The following is a 14,939-nucleotide window of genomic DNA, read 5'->3' as shown; positions in this document are numbered from 1 at the left end:
GCAAGCATCTCTGTCTATGTTCTACTTCTGTGACTACACTCCGGAAAATGCAGAACATCTCCCTCTTCACTTGCCTGTCTCTTGGAAGAACCCGGTCCTGACTAGGAATGGGCAACCTTTTTCCAGAAGGAGTTATTTCTGGACAAAATCAATTTTGGCTAAAATGAATCTGATGAATTTAACTGAAAACAAATGAAGACAAAATTTAAATAAAATAAAGAAGTTATGTTTTTACTTTTTCAGGTGAAGTATTTCAATTTGTTTCAAATGACATTTGTTTCAATATTTGTATATATGTCTCTTTTTCAGCAGGAAAAAATAATGTATTGTGGCTAGTAGGCTGAAGTCAACATTTCAGTAGACAACAAGCTCTGTTTCTGTTGTTTGACTGAGAAAGTTGAAAGACATCATGTCTGTTTGGCCATGGTGTGTCCCGATCCAATATCGAGGAGGGTTCTTAAACAATCCCAAGAGCGAGATTAAGACACAAACAAGGTCAGATGCCATACAACCTTGTAAGCTTTATTTCCCGTAGCAACTGATAATAGTGATAGGACAGAGAGAAGACAAAAGAAAAAGTCAGAATACTTAAGCAAGCAAACGAAAGAAATACAGCAAGATTAGTTACAACCACCACGAATCCAGCGGCATCCCATTGGTTTGGTCTTGGTGCAGGTGATGGGGGGTCCCTGCAGGTGATGGGGAATCCCTCGAGAGAAGAGTACGCAGTCCTTTTATCATCCCAGTCCCCACAGTTAGTCCACCCATTTCCACAGAGCTCATTATCATATTCGCTGCCCTGTGTTCCTCCATGCGCGCATGCCTAAGTGTCCACGGTGGTCGTACTGGAAGGGGGGTCAGCCAGTGATGCCTTTAGACTCCACACGTCCTCCTCATCCCCCGGCCCTGTGCACACATGCAGCTAGCTTGGTAGATGTTACAGAAGAGGTAGTTGTTCCAGCTCCAGGCAGACACTGTGGGTTTTTCGAGGATTTTTTTGTCCTCTTCAGGGCGTACTTCTTCAGGGCAACAGGATGTTGAGGCTTAGTTTAGGAAGTGGTGCAGTGCCGAAACAGACAGTTGACATGGTCCGATAGTCTTACACCACCCTGCGGCTCAGGAGGTGGTAATGGCGCAACAGCAATGCCAAGACAAAACATCTGACACAGTCCCTTACATGGTGATGGTATCCCCCTAGTTATCCACTCACTCTCCCAGAGGGTGTGACCATCACAGATATGAGACAACCCAGACATCTTTCTTGTTCATCACTTCCCCCTGGTTTGAACCCGCTTACTCAGAGCCTTCTCCCCAGGAATGTCCTCATCTTACATGAACTGTGAGCTTGGGTACTCCAGAGTGGTCATCCTGCCCAGGCCTGTGGGAGCTGTGGTGGTTGCAGAGGGATGGGGCAGCTAGAAGTCTATCTTCTGTGGTTTGTGTCTCCACAGGTGGGGAAATGGAAGGAAAAAAAGTTGCAGATGAAGTATTACGTGTGGCCCCGCTTTGAGCTGTATCCCGACTCTGAGGAACGTGAGGACGATCACCTGAGTATTGTGACCTTGGAAGAGGCACCGTTCGTCATTGTGGAGAATGTGGATCCCCTAAGTGGCACCTGCATGAGGAACACAGTCCCTTGCCAAAAACGCATAGTGACCGAGTATGCATCCCTGGGTTTTTCTTCTCCTATTGGGCTCTCCCTTCTCAGCAGAATGTAGAGAGTCTGTTAGGCCAATACCATCATACCCTGATAGTTCTTAGAAAAGTCACCTCTGTTGCCCATCCTAGCCTGTGTCCATTCATGACTGGCCCCTTTGGGCAACATCCTTCAGCACAGATAACACAAGTGAAATTCTCCACATTATATTGTGGGAGGGGGAGTGCCTATTGACAACAGAGGGGAGTTAAGGGAGTTTTCTCCAGTCTTTTAACCCATTATTGTTGTGATGGTTCAGGAACAAAACTGATGAGGAGCCAGACTACATGAAGAAATGTTGCAAGGGGTTCTGCATTGACATCCTCAAGAAAATCTCAAAGTCTGTCAAGTTCACCTATGACCTCTACTTGGTGACTAATGGCAAGCATGGGAAAAAGATCAATGGGACGTGGAATGGAATGATTGGAGAGGTCAGCAACAAAGGGAGGGCATGGTGTGCTTCATCCCTGGGCTGGGTGACATGGGTCAGGTCTGGTCTCCCATCATTATTGCGTTCCCTTCCGGGTCAGGGACAGAGGTGACTATAGAAATGGTTGACCTGAATTCCTTCTGGGTGCTGGGTGAATCAATCTGCTCTGACACTCTGATCATGACTATCTTTCCTGTTCAACAATTATTTATTATTCTCTATAGTGATGCAAATTTGGCCCTCATAGTCAAAGAAAGAGGGTGATATCCATGTGCCAGAGAGGCTGCAACCTAGATTATGCTTAGATCACATATAAGGTGCATAAAGAGTGAAATAAGACTTTGCAGTGTTACAGGGAGGAGAAAGCAAGGACAGAAAAATGAGATAAGACATCTTCTCATTGGATGATGTGTTTATCCTAAGACCTCTGCAGATTTATTTTTTATACACATACCAGCTTTGAGGGGAAGATTAATGTCTATAGATTTCCCGAAAGAAGGTGTCCTGATGAAAGATTAGAAAGGAGAGGTGATAGAAACGATATAGGGAATGGGATAACAGGAGTAGAAGGACTGTGTGGAAATGCAGGAAGGTGAGAAGGAGCTTGGCTGTGGTGCTTGAGATGTGCCTTTGCTCTGTGTGTGATCTTTTCCTTTCATTCTTCCAGGTTGTCACCAAACGGGCCTATATGGCTGTGGGATCCCTCACCATTAATGAAGAGCGTTCAGAAGTGGTGGATTTCTCTGTGCCCTTCATTGAGACGGGAATCAGTGTCATGGTGTCACGTAGCAATGGAACTGTCTCACCTTCTGCCTTCTTAGGTATCACTTTAATCTAAAATTAAAACTTCACCCAGTGTTCCTCAAAAATTAGGTGAAGGTTGCTTGTGATTCTTAGCCTGAAAGTTCCTTTTTGGGAGTACCTGTGGGAGAGGTATATAAAAATAAACTGATGTTTTAGTTCTAAATCCCAAGCAAGCAAAATCCAGTCAAATGGAAACAGGCAATGCCTAGGAGTTCAAGGCATTTCACAGCAATTGTATGCCTAATCCCAGCAAAGAATGGGCTCACTCAGAGTTGTCACCTACTCTGCATCACGTGATTTTCCAGTGACTCAACTAATAGCATGTTCAAGGAGCGTAGGCCAGAAGAAAATTGATTCAAATCTTATAGCTGGCATGCCATAGTACTCAGTGATAACATTTAGTATTGAATTGTTGCACTTTGAGAGACATTATTTATAAAGAAGGTATTTACTTGACCCTCCCTTGACAGAGCAACCGCTAGAAGTTAGAGATCTAATAGAGCTTTTCAAGAAGAATTAAACCATCAGTTCTGTGCTGACACTGTGTCTTCCAATCAAGTGATTTCTAATGTCCTTCAGTGGTGTAGGGTGATCAGAGAATGAGGAAATGGTACTGCATTTCCCCAAGACATCCATGTCTTCCTAGTATCTACTATTTGGCTTTATAAAATACTTTATGATGCAGCAAAAACAGTATTTGAGTTATATAATTACTGTCTGCTCTCTGCCAGCATCCTGAGAACATTTACAAAGAGAAACCACTTTATATGGGTAAAGAAATTTTTCCAAACCTCTTTAAGTAGGGGTTTCATGACTACTCACTCTTCAGGAGTTTCGCCTTTAGCCAAGTCCACCAATATTGCTGGGGTATGTAAAAGCAATGATAAAGTTATAACTCCAAAATTTTAAATTGCAATTTAACCAGGATTGCAATATTGGCTATAGTCTGGAGCAAAGTTCTAAGTTTCTTCGATCTGGTTCAGTCCCATCTTTATCTGTTCAGGCTTGGAGAAGGAAAAAACCTGGCAGAGATCAAATACTTGCAGAATATGAAAGCTAACATTTCTGGAATGAGCCAGTGTTCCCACTGCTACAGGAATGGAATAGCTGAAAAAACTACTACCATTAAGGCTGAACCTCAGAAAGTTGGAGATGCTCTTTGGCTCAATAGCATCTTGAAAGTTGGATGCTTGTCTGAAACTCTGCCAGTTCTGCCTGATTTTCCCCACTCTCTCCAGATGGTGCTGGAGGACTTCCTGGGAACAATCTTTTATCAATGCATTTTATTTTATCAATGCATGCCACAATGGCTGCATGTAGTTCCAGATGGAGCTATGTGTTACAAATGTAACAGTAAGAAGGAATGCAGTAATTACAGAGACAGAAACTACACTTTTCCTAATTCAAGAGGTTTTTCAGACTTGGGTCGAAGGCTTTGTTGTAACCTCTGTTTTTCCCAAGCCCAGTTTGCCCCACACTCTCACTGAGGTGCTCTGGACAGCAAAGGAGGTGAGGGAGGGGTGAGGTGGTGTATCAGGTTTCTCACCATGATTTTCTCTTCCTCTCCAGAGCCTTTCAGTGCTGACGTATGGGTGATGATGTTTGTGATGCTGCTTATCATCTCTGCAGTAGCTGTCTTCGTCTTTGAGTACTTCAGCCCTGTGGGCTATAATCGGTGCCTTGCTGATGGCAGAGGTAAGGGGAGTCCCTCCTTGACATGATCCTCTTTCACTTCCAATCCCAGCTCCTTTATCAGGGTGTTTCCTTTGCCTTGAACATGATATGGATCTAGCCCACTCTGAGCTTGTGTTCAGACTAAGGAGGTCAGGGATGCAGGTGGAAAAAAGACTCTGAAGAGACCAGATGTGTATAATGGATAATTTGCTTGGCTTGGGAGATGGAGCTGTGTCGCCTTTCATCTCTAAAGCACACATCAGCTCCAACTTGTTTCTCATTGAGGGAAAATGGGTCCTGGTAGCCAGTACTGGCAGTGCCTACGGTGCTGCGCTCTTTGAGGCAATCAGAGGGCTCAGCACTGTCAATCCATCCTTCAGTGCTACATCTCCCCAGAGAGCAGGCTGCTCTGCTGGCCTCCCAGCATAGTGCTATGTCCTCCAGACTCCACATCTGTCACCTGGTCATGTCCCTCCCCCACTTGGCTCTCTGGCTTGATAAGGCCAACTGAGAAAGTGGGAAGCTCATTTTCCTGGGAGTAGGCAATAGATTATTTTGCAAGGACAGCAGGAAAGATGGGAATGGAACAAGTGAGTGACCCAACTCTGTGGTTCTGATCTTCAGAAGACAGCCTGATGAGCTGAATAGAGGATGGACAAACAGCCTAAAAGACAGCCTTTTTTGCCTTATTGGCATGAAGAAAATTAGCCAGTTGAGCCTTCTGTCATCTCCGTATCTTCATCCCCTGTTGAATCAGGCTTTCAAATATTTCTGGGGTTATTGGTCTGTTCAGAATTGTGAGAGAGAGAGCATTATAGGAAAATACACTCATTTGCTTCCCAATCTAGTGCTTTGAGTGAATTTATGCCATCAAATTAGAGAGAAGTGGAAAAAAAAGTGTTAATGAGAATGTTGGCAGAACCACATATATGGGGAAGTGGAGAACTCTCTTGACATGGAGATGTGGAGGGCCTTTATGGCAACTGATCATAACCACATGGATCTGTGGACACAAGTAAATACTGTTAAACCTGTGAGTCTTTTGAGAGATACTAATACAGATGTGGATCTGGAAGCAGTTCTTAGGACAGGTGTGCAGTTGTGGAGTTATTAAGTTAGCTGAACTGCAGCTGCAAGTTCAGAAATATCAATATTTCTGAATAATTATGAACAGTACTACATGATCAGGCAGGTATTATCCCTGACAGATGTAATGTGAAGATGTAGAAATCTGCTACAGAGACTGCAACGTTTGTCTGGTAATGAACACTCTGGCTAATGTTGCTTTGGCTGCATTTGAACCAGTCAATGACAGTATATCCCTGCACCCCACACCTGCCTTTTCTCTTTATGGACACCAAGATATTTCCTGCAGGGTCAGGTGGGCATGCACTGATCTAGCTCCTCAATGATGTTGGCTTGTTGTTGGGGCACTCAGAATTGGAGAGCTCTGAAGGATTCTGAGTTCCTGGTTTGGATTGGAGGCTCCCATTGTTGTCTTTGTTTGTGGCTAAAAAAGTAACTGTGAAAGCACATGGGGTGATCAGTGGAGAGATGAAGGCTTTAGGAGGGAACTTCTCAAGATTTCTTTACACCATACAGTTCCCACTGATGATTAGCAGGCCTTGCACCTATGTGTCTCAGGGCACATCAGGTAGAGAGGGATATAAAGCTACCACTCCAGCATGTAAAAAGACAAGGACTGCCAAACCATGTTTCTTATAGCAGCTTTGTCTCCTTGGCATCTAGCAACTCCTTTTTTTCCAGGTGATGATTCTGCTTGGTGTGCAGTTCCCAAGGTGCAAAATGAGCCCCTTGTACCTTTCAGTTGTATTTAGAGGAACACAGTTAGTGCTTTCAGATGATCTATGCTATTCACTGCTCAGTAGTTTCAAAACTGGAGAGGAGCATCAAAACTTTCTTCCCTTTTGTTCCTCTGCTGGAGTCAACTATAACCACAGGCAGCATCACTAGGCACCAGTCAGCCTACCCAAGGGAGGAGACAAAACACAGGATGCTAACCCAAAAGGTTGCAGAGCCAGGTTGGCACCACTGGAAAAGTGATAGACCCTTGAACTGTGCCAGAGGGCTCTCATCCTTGGAGTAGTTGCATTTACAGTTCCCCTGACAGATCCTCTTGTGTTCAAATTGAGCAAATTTTGGTTTGAGTTCCCACTAATGGAACCAGTACATGCCAGGGATATGAGGCTGCTGGGAGACAGGCAAGATTTCACAATTTCAGCCCTAGTGCTTCACAAGCACACATGGCTTTTGGGGTATGAGTGAGCTTCCATGCTGAAAAGTGAATAAGGGGAAAACAGTGGCCTTTAAAACAGTGGATCTGCTCCTGGACAGTTTGGGACAGAGCTGCTGATTTTCCTGAGATAGACCAGAGTATATGTCACTGTTATGTACCTTACACAGAACATGGGGAGAAGGAGCTGTGTTCTTCTCCGGGTTGTGTGTCTTCAACAGACTGGGTAATGAAACCCTCTTGCAGAGGTATTTGTAGAGCCCTGTTATTTCAGATGGTGCTCTTCCTTGCACCTGTACAAGTACAGTAAAAGCCATGTTTTGCACAGGCATATGCTGGGCGTTCAAGGACATCACCGTTGAATAGCTAGAAATGGGGATAGAGCTTTTCTGAGCAAACTCTATTTTGGTGACAACACAAACTGAAATGGAATGTTTGGGTTTTAGATACTCCAATCAGATACAAAAAAAAACCCTTGTATAAGGTTTCAGTGGAAATCTTTGAGACAGAATAAATATGGAAGCCTGAGGATGTTTTAAAAAAGTCATTTTTCAGGGTCACACTTTGCTGAGATATGGTGTCACGAACATAGGGGAGCGCAGCTGCAGATATTCATCTTGTGTGTGGGAAGATACTGCTCTTAACATTGAAGTCAAGATATGTATGTGAATAGAAATGCAGACCACTTATTCCGAGATGCTCACTGTGGGATCATGTTTCTCAATCGCTCTAGAGCCAGGAGGTCCCTCTTTCACCATTGGCAAAGCTATCTGGTTGCTGTGGGGGCTGGTGTTCAACAACTCTGTGCCAGTGCAGAATCCCAAGGGTACCACTAGCAAGATCATGGTGTCGGTGTGGGCCTTCTTCGCTGTCATCTTTCTGGCCAGCTACACTGCCAACCTGGCTGCCTTCATGATCCAAGAGGAATACGTGGACCAGGTGTCTGGCTTGAGCGACAAAAAGGTAATGGATCTACCCAAACCCCCAAAGCAGCCTTTTCCACAGAAAAGGCTGCTCTACCCTCTCTTCTTCGCTTTTGCTGGGAAAGTGTTCAGTTTTTTTCAGAGTCACATCATAGCTTTAGTCCCTAGTTTAAATAGCACAACTGCTCTTCATCAGTATTCAGTTGCATTTTTACATGTTTTAAGCACTTCAGGAATGAATTAGAACTGAACTGTGCTTGCTTGCATGATCCCAAACCACACCTTGATTGTCATCAAGAAATGAATTAATGGAGCTTTGGAGACTATGTGCATAATGGCTGTAACCTGTATTTTCAGGATGAAATAATTTGTCTGTGGGGGAACGCTGGCCATTAGTCTAGGAAATATGATCTGTTAGTTTATTCTGGGGACAAGTTCTGCCCATGGGGGCAAATCAGCATGGCTTTGATGATTTTCTATTGCTTGTATTTGAAGTTATACTGTCATTTTTTCAAGGCCTTTGGAAGCTTAGCATAAGAAATAGTTTCCTGTTCAGAGTATGTTTTGCTGCCTTGTTTACATGCACTGCATTTCGTCCTTTCAGAGCATTTGCTTTTGCTGGGCTCTGCACACTGAGGATTTTGAGGAGATTGCTCATGCATGCAGGGTAGCACTCTCTGGTTCATGAGGGTCTGAAGCTTTGCACACTGCTTTATTTCTGTTTTGTGGTGAGGTTACTCACAAGGAATTGAGTGTTGTGTGGCTCAATTGCCCATGATGAATTTGTTAAGGGGTCATGCCATTGTAGGGCAACCAAATAGCAATAGGTCACACACACTGCTGTTAGGGATAGCAGCAAGAAGAGGACTGCAAGTGTCAGTTTGCGGCTGCTGGACTGGTTATAGTTATTGTCTCTTGTGTCCTCCATGATAGTCTAAAAATAAATTGTGGCCAGGCCCCCTGTGTATACAGTGTCCTGTGCAGCACGCTATAAATTCTGTGGTAGATTAATTTTTAAGAGTTTTTTTTCCCCTTTTGTTGTTTTTTCCTGGAATGAAATGGGACACAGAATGATATAATCCATGCAGAAGTGCTCCTGTTATTTGTTTTAATTTTGACCTTTAATTTGTTTCACGCTGTCTCCACATTTGCAGTGTGCTGTGTTGAGGAGGGGGTGGAGGGGAGGATGCTTTTCTGCCAGGTGGAGGTTGTTGTGGAGACTCCTTAGAAGCTGTGGACTCTGTCAGACTAAAAGACACTGTTCAAAACCAGCCAGCCCTATCAGAGTTAACATTAGTTTGTCATCATTAGGTTTTCAACTGTCTGAGCTAAATGGGATAGTTCATACCTGTGATCTATTGTTTCAGGCTGTGCCCAGGCTCATGGAGAGAGCCATGCTTACATTCTCATGATTTTCAAGATATTCTTCATATCTGCAGAGATATGTGCATGAAATATCAATTGAAAGTGCTAACTTCTGGAGCTTCACAGAGCCTTTGGGTGCAAGTTTCTGGGACTATTTTAGTTGGTTTCACTGTAGGGCCGCTTGTGTGCATTGGATTGAGGTCATTTTCTTCTACTTTTCTTTGCCAACATACCTGTGTTTGCTTTAGCTATCCTAAAGCACCTGTGCTTTGTTTCTTGGGGAAGGGAAAGGCCACAGTACATACTCAGATTATTGTGGTATGCCTCAAACACAGCTGCTAGTGCAAATACAACACTTGGGTAAAATTATGATCTACCAGAGCATCTAGAATCAGATGAAAATTGGCTGGTAAAAACTGAAGGCCAACTGCTGCCTCTGGAGAATAAAGACAGGTGGGACTAACTCCATCCAAAAGATGTGAGTGAATGAGCTTCTACTGGGCTCAAGGATTTCCACTCTGAACACACAAAAGGCCGTGCAGGATTTGAGAGCTACCATCTAGGCATCTGTCACACTCCTTCGAGGTGCCCTGGTTTGCAAGGAATTTACTCTTCTGAATCTCCTCTTTTCCCTCTTCCCAAGCCTGCATACTGCTTGCAACTCACTCACCCCCTCATTGCACTGCTTGGCCAGGATGCAGCCACATTCAGGGTAGATGGAGGTGTGCTGTGCTCTTACCTCCTTTTTCCTGCCTGCTTGAATTAGCCAGTTCAGACTTTCAAAGGAGGCAGTCACTGACCATGCCAGGTGGCCAATAGGAATGACTATAGCTTCCAATCTCTTTTATCTCCAGTGTGTACTCTGGTGTCCACAGCAGAAGTGAGGCAGATCAACCTCCTAGCCTGCTACATCAGCTGGCAAGAGCAGCTGTGTCCAGAACAAGGAGTCAGCAGAGGATGTAATCTAAGCTGACAGGCAAAGGGCTAGTTATTTTAAGGGATATTGTTCCTACTTCCCTAGACCCAGATCTGCTTGCAGATGTCTTTGTAGCATGACAGTACCTGGGGAAGGTGTCCCACTGGCACTGTACAGCAGCCAAAATGCCAGATGCTCTCACAAAATCTGTTACTGTGCCTGAATGGGGAATGCTTGTCAAGGTCAGGCTGGCTACAACCTGTGACAGCCACCCTGAGGGTCTTCTTGGACCCTCTTCCTTGGGCCTTGCCTGGGAAGAGCCACTCGAAGAGGTGCCTATGGCTGCTGACCTGCTGCTACCCCAGAAAAGCAGGCTGAAATGCTCCAGCTGTCTAAGGACTTGGATGGTGTCTTGGCTGTGCCCCAGCATTTACTTCCTAATGACATGCAAGACAGTGACTAATGTCATGTCTCTGCTGTGCTGTGTGGATGCTTGAGCAGGCCTGTCTGAGCTGGGCTGGAGTGGATACCTCTGTGCCAGAGTAGTAGGTTGGACTGAGGATGGCTGGAGGCTCCCTGTACAGAGCTTAGTGACCTCTGTCACTCTCTCTCTGGCCCAGGTGAAGCTCAACCTGCTGAGTGCCACCCCTTTGTGCTTAGCTGGCCCAAAACTGGTGCCAGAGCTGACCCAGGAACCCTCTTCACGATGGCTGTTCGTTTCCCCATGTTAACCCTTGCAGCTGCTAGATCATACATCAAGCTGTGTCTCTTAATGCTGGTGTAGCCATGGGCAGCTTGAGGGAGGAGAAACCCACTCCTCCTGAGAGCCTGGAGCATACTTGCATATGCTGCCAAGCTGCATCGGTCTGGAGTCCATGTGGGGGGCTGCTGTGGCCCCGACCCCCTGAGGAAGCCCTGCTGGTAAGATGGCCAGTCATAGAATACTGCAGTCTGGATTTCATCTGACTGTAATCAAGAGATATAACCCAATTTCCAATAACGGGAGAGCTTCAGACACATTAGAGAAACAAGTGCCTGTGGTATTTCAGTCTAACGAAGGCAATAAATACAGGAAAGATTATATAAAATGAACTAATGTGTGAAATAATCTAATAGCTATACATAATTTCCATTCATATACAGTAGTAATAGAATAAAAGCAAATGTGTACAGCCAGCAGGGCATTTAAATAAAATAATTTAGAATGCAGTAGGTTAATAATAAAAAAAAGTAGTATCCATGCCTATAAATTAGTTGGAAATGCCAAAGAAGCTAATAAAGTATCAAAATGGTAATTTTGTAATTGACATAAAAAGGAGAGGAATGGATTTCTGCATGCCTGCAAATTAATATAGATTACTGAAATTTCACATGTTATGACTTATTTGCTTTTTAAGATGTTAATGAAATGTTGAGACAAAGGACCTGTTTCTATGCAGCATAGGTCAGATTTTCTTTTCAATAGATATGGTGGGGTTTTTTTAAAAAAAGAAGGTTTGGAGTTAAAACTGGCCAATGTTTTTACTGGAAAAAAAATCTGGGGAGAGTGTAAGAAGGCAGAGGGAAATTCTGATATTTGCCAAAGTAACTCATTTTGGCATACTTGAAACAAAATATTTTGTTTGATATTTCTGACATGTATTTTTGACCTGTCATTTTCTAAAGGCACTACTCATAAAATTGACCTATATTTAAAAAAAAAAGGAAAATAAAGATTTTTTTTCTGTAACAAAGGAAAGGTACAGAAGGAGATAATTGGAAGACAAAACAATACACATTATTCTGAGGTGAACGAAACATTTCAGATTGATACAAAGCAAAAGTCTCACTGAAAACCTGCAAAAAAGGATCTGCTGTATTTCTGCAGTAATAAATGCTTGGCCATGAAACGGAAAAATGAATTATTTCCTACATTGTACTCTGCGGCACATTAAATCTAAATTATACAAGGATCCCAGATATGCAGAACATTTAAGCATGTGCTTAACTTTGCGCTCATGAGTGGTGACATTAAAGTCAATGGGCTATTATTCACATGACTGAAGTTAAATGCTTTTCTGAGCTTGCAGCTTTTGTACAACAAATACCTTCTCTGGAGAAGTCTAGGAAAAATGCAGAGTGGGTATATCTGTCAGCTAGAAATTTTCCAAGGGGACCAAAAGTGGGGTTCACTCTTGTACTTTGTAAGGTCTGTAAGGGGAAGGTTGTCCAACTGATTGGCTTGGAGGCAGTACAAATCTTCCATGGGATTGCGCATTTACTATGAACAGACATTTGTGGTACTTTCAGACATTTCTGCAAGATACAAAGGAAGTTCTATGTGGTGGTGTCCAAAAGCAGAAGATATGCAGTCCTGTCAACAGTGGTATGATTTTTATCATCAGGAGACCTTTGTGGAGTTAGCTAGACAGAAGTAAGACCATGACACTTCCAACTCTGTCTTCTTGTGATAAATCAAAACCTTTTTTAAAATGTGTAGAGTCCAATGTACCTTACTTGACCAAAAACCAAAAATATAGAAGTCCCCAAGCCCCCAAACCTTACATCATGGGGTAGAGTTGAATTTCTTTCCACAGTGCTTCTGTGGGAGGACACCTTTCCTGTAAATAAGTTAAACTGTGTTCGGTCTTTTGCTTAAATATGACCTTTATATATAACAGTAGTGGTACTGCCTAGTGCTTAATTAAAACAAACATTGGTTCATAGTGAAGTGTAGAAAACTCAGGACTCTGATAGTCTGAAATTTTATGCCTTAAAATCTGATGATTTCTGTGCATCTCTTTGTAAATCATCAGTTACTGTAGTATGAACTATTTACAAATACTATATAGTTCAGTATATATCTGTGTAATTACATATTATGCTAAAGTCTTTATATTAATAAATAGCTATTAAAATAGCTACAGCATATCATATGTTAGTAATAGATCTTTCTAACTGGTGACTTACATTTATTGTGTACATAAATATAATAGCAGAGAATTTTTTACAGTTGTAGATGGATATATTTATTGTAGATTTAGTCATTCTGCACTCTTTGGATTGGCATGATTTTTATGCTTTCTGAGATCCTTAGAACCAGCCTCTATGCCTGTGTGCTAAAAAGTGATTCAGTAGTTTTAAGGCTATAAATATTTAAAGTCAGTGGGTTTTCAGGCATGCTTTTTCTCCCCCCGCTTCAGCCCTACTTTCTTTGTCATTCTCCCTCTTTTTTTAAGTTCAGTGCTGCGTAGTGCAGAGCGGTGAGGAGGCTGTGATATACTTTAGCCTTGATTCAGTCTCTCAGGTTTCTCTCTGTTCTGTTGATCTGGAGGGATTTAATGGCAGCAAAAACTTGTAATGGGACTCTTCGGTATTAATGCCAGATAGTATGCAGTTTAGTTGGGAACTTAAGCAGGTAAGATACAAGGGGAGAGGATACTAGAATCAGACTGTAGGCTTAATTCATCCTTGCTGGAAAGAGAGAAATGCGACCCCTTGGGCTTTGCTGGTGGCATGGGTGGGAGTTGCTGGATGAGGGATGACAGCTATAGAGCCACTGCACAGTCCTTAGCTTGCAGCTTTTGCATTCCTTCTGCTGTGCTGTCCTGGCATTTCCCAGGCCTCGGCCACTCTTCCTTTTCATCTTCCTTCATCTCTTGGAGCTAACCCTTTGGAGGCTCTGGGCAAATTTGGTCGCTTCTGTGCTAATTGTTTGGCTGTCTGGAAAAAGCCGTCTTTGGAGAGTTACGTAAGGGGGGAGGGAGTGGGGGAGCAAAGGATTGTCCTGCTTCTCGCGTCAGTATAAATCAGTGGAGAGGGAAGCAATGAATATTTTTATTTATTATTTATACGATGCCATAAATGTACTTGGCACTCTGCAGTCAAATAAAAGACAATGGCCCTGCCACCAGGATTTGGCAGCCTGAGAGATGAGAGCTGACCTCCTTCATCTGAATGATCAGGGCTCGATTGCTGGTGGGAAGGGGATGGGAGGATGAGATCTACAGGATTAAAAAAAATACAACAGGCCCCCTGCCCCCCCCACCTTTCATTGCTTATGCCTAGTGACTGTGACATTTGAAGTTATATGTACATACATATACTTGATAAATATTTGGGAAGTTGTATCTTCCCAGACATTTTTACTTCACCTGGTGGAAAGGAGCCCTGCTTCTCCCAGACCTTTGGCTATTTAATGTCAAACTTTCTCAGAGTCTTGGTGGCCCAGCAGGCTTGCTTGCTTCAGGTGTACCTGCTCCAGTGCCCCAGGGCTCACAAGAGAGTGATATGGCTTTCATTCCTTTGCTGTTGTCTGCTTGCAGATGGGAGGTAGCTTTCTGCAGAAGGCTAGAGGAAGGCCTTGTCTCCCATCTCTGGGATGGTGCTGGGATGCCCCAGCTGCCCTGCCTCAAAGTGCCCTGCTTTTTGCTTTGCCTCCATGCCTAGAGAGGTGCTTAAGAAATTGCACTAATGTGATGACTAGGCTTTTCTAACTACTTGGATGAACATTCTGGCCCAGTGAAGTCTTTGGGAGGTTTGCCAGACTTGCATAGGGTTTCACTGTACTGCCTAGTGGTTGGTACCCACATACAAGGTGCTGAAGCAGATTGGCTACTATTAGTACTCAGAAGACAGGAGGCTCTGACCCGCCTTTCTTAGTGAAAATGGATGAAAAATGGAATTGCTCTCCCACCAAACTACATCCTCTGAATTTCTCAGTGTTTCATAATTTGTTAACCAGCTGTCTCAGGTGCAAACAAAGCAGATTTCAAACTTCTCTGTACTTAGCTGCCACCTCTCCTCTCAAGGTCTTTTTCATCAGTTAATTTTATCCCTCTGAATGAACATCTACACTTCTAATGATATTAACATGAGTGTACTAACTGGCATCTTCT

At 43.5% G+C, this 14,939-nt stretch overlaps 1 protein-coding gene across 1 annotated transcript in view; it reads left to right on the top strand.

Moving 5' to 3' along the window:
• Positions 1-14,939, top strand: part of GRIN2B (glutamate ionotropic receptor NMDA type subunit 2B) — a 203,737-nt gene that overhangs the window by 172,817 nt on the left and 15,981 nt on the right. The window contains exons 5-9 of the mRNA XM_074869431.1: positions 1,452-1,660; positions 1,956-2,127; positions 2,794-2,947; positions 4,500-4,625; positions 7,592-7,821. Of these exons, the coding sequence (XP_074725532.1) occupies positions 1,452-1,660; positions 1,956-2,127; positions 2,794-2,947; positions 4,500-4,625; positions 7,592-7,821 (891 nt within the window). The remainder of the gene's footprint in view (positions 1-1,451; positions 1,661-1,955; positions 2,128-2,793; positions 2,948-4,499; positions 4,626-7,591; positions 7,822-14,939) is intronic.

This window comes from Strix uralensis, chromosome 5 (assembly GCF_047716275.1).
Source record: "Strix uralensis isolate ZFMK-TIS-50842 chromosome 5, bStrUra1, whole genome shotgun sequence".
NCBI lineage: Eukaryota > Metazoa > Chordata > Aves > Strigiformes > Strigidae > Strix > Strix uralensis.
The sequence above is the reverse complement of the archived record's forward strand: the minus strand, read 5'-3'. Positions and strand labels throughout refer to the sequence as shown.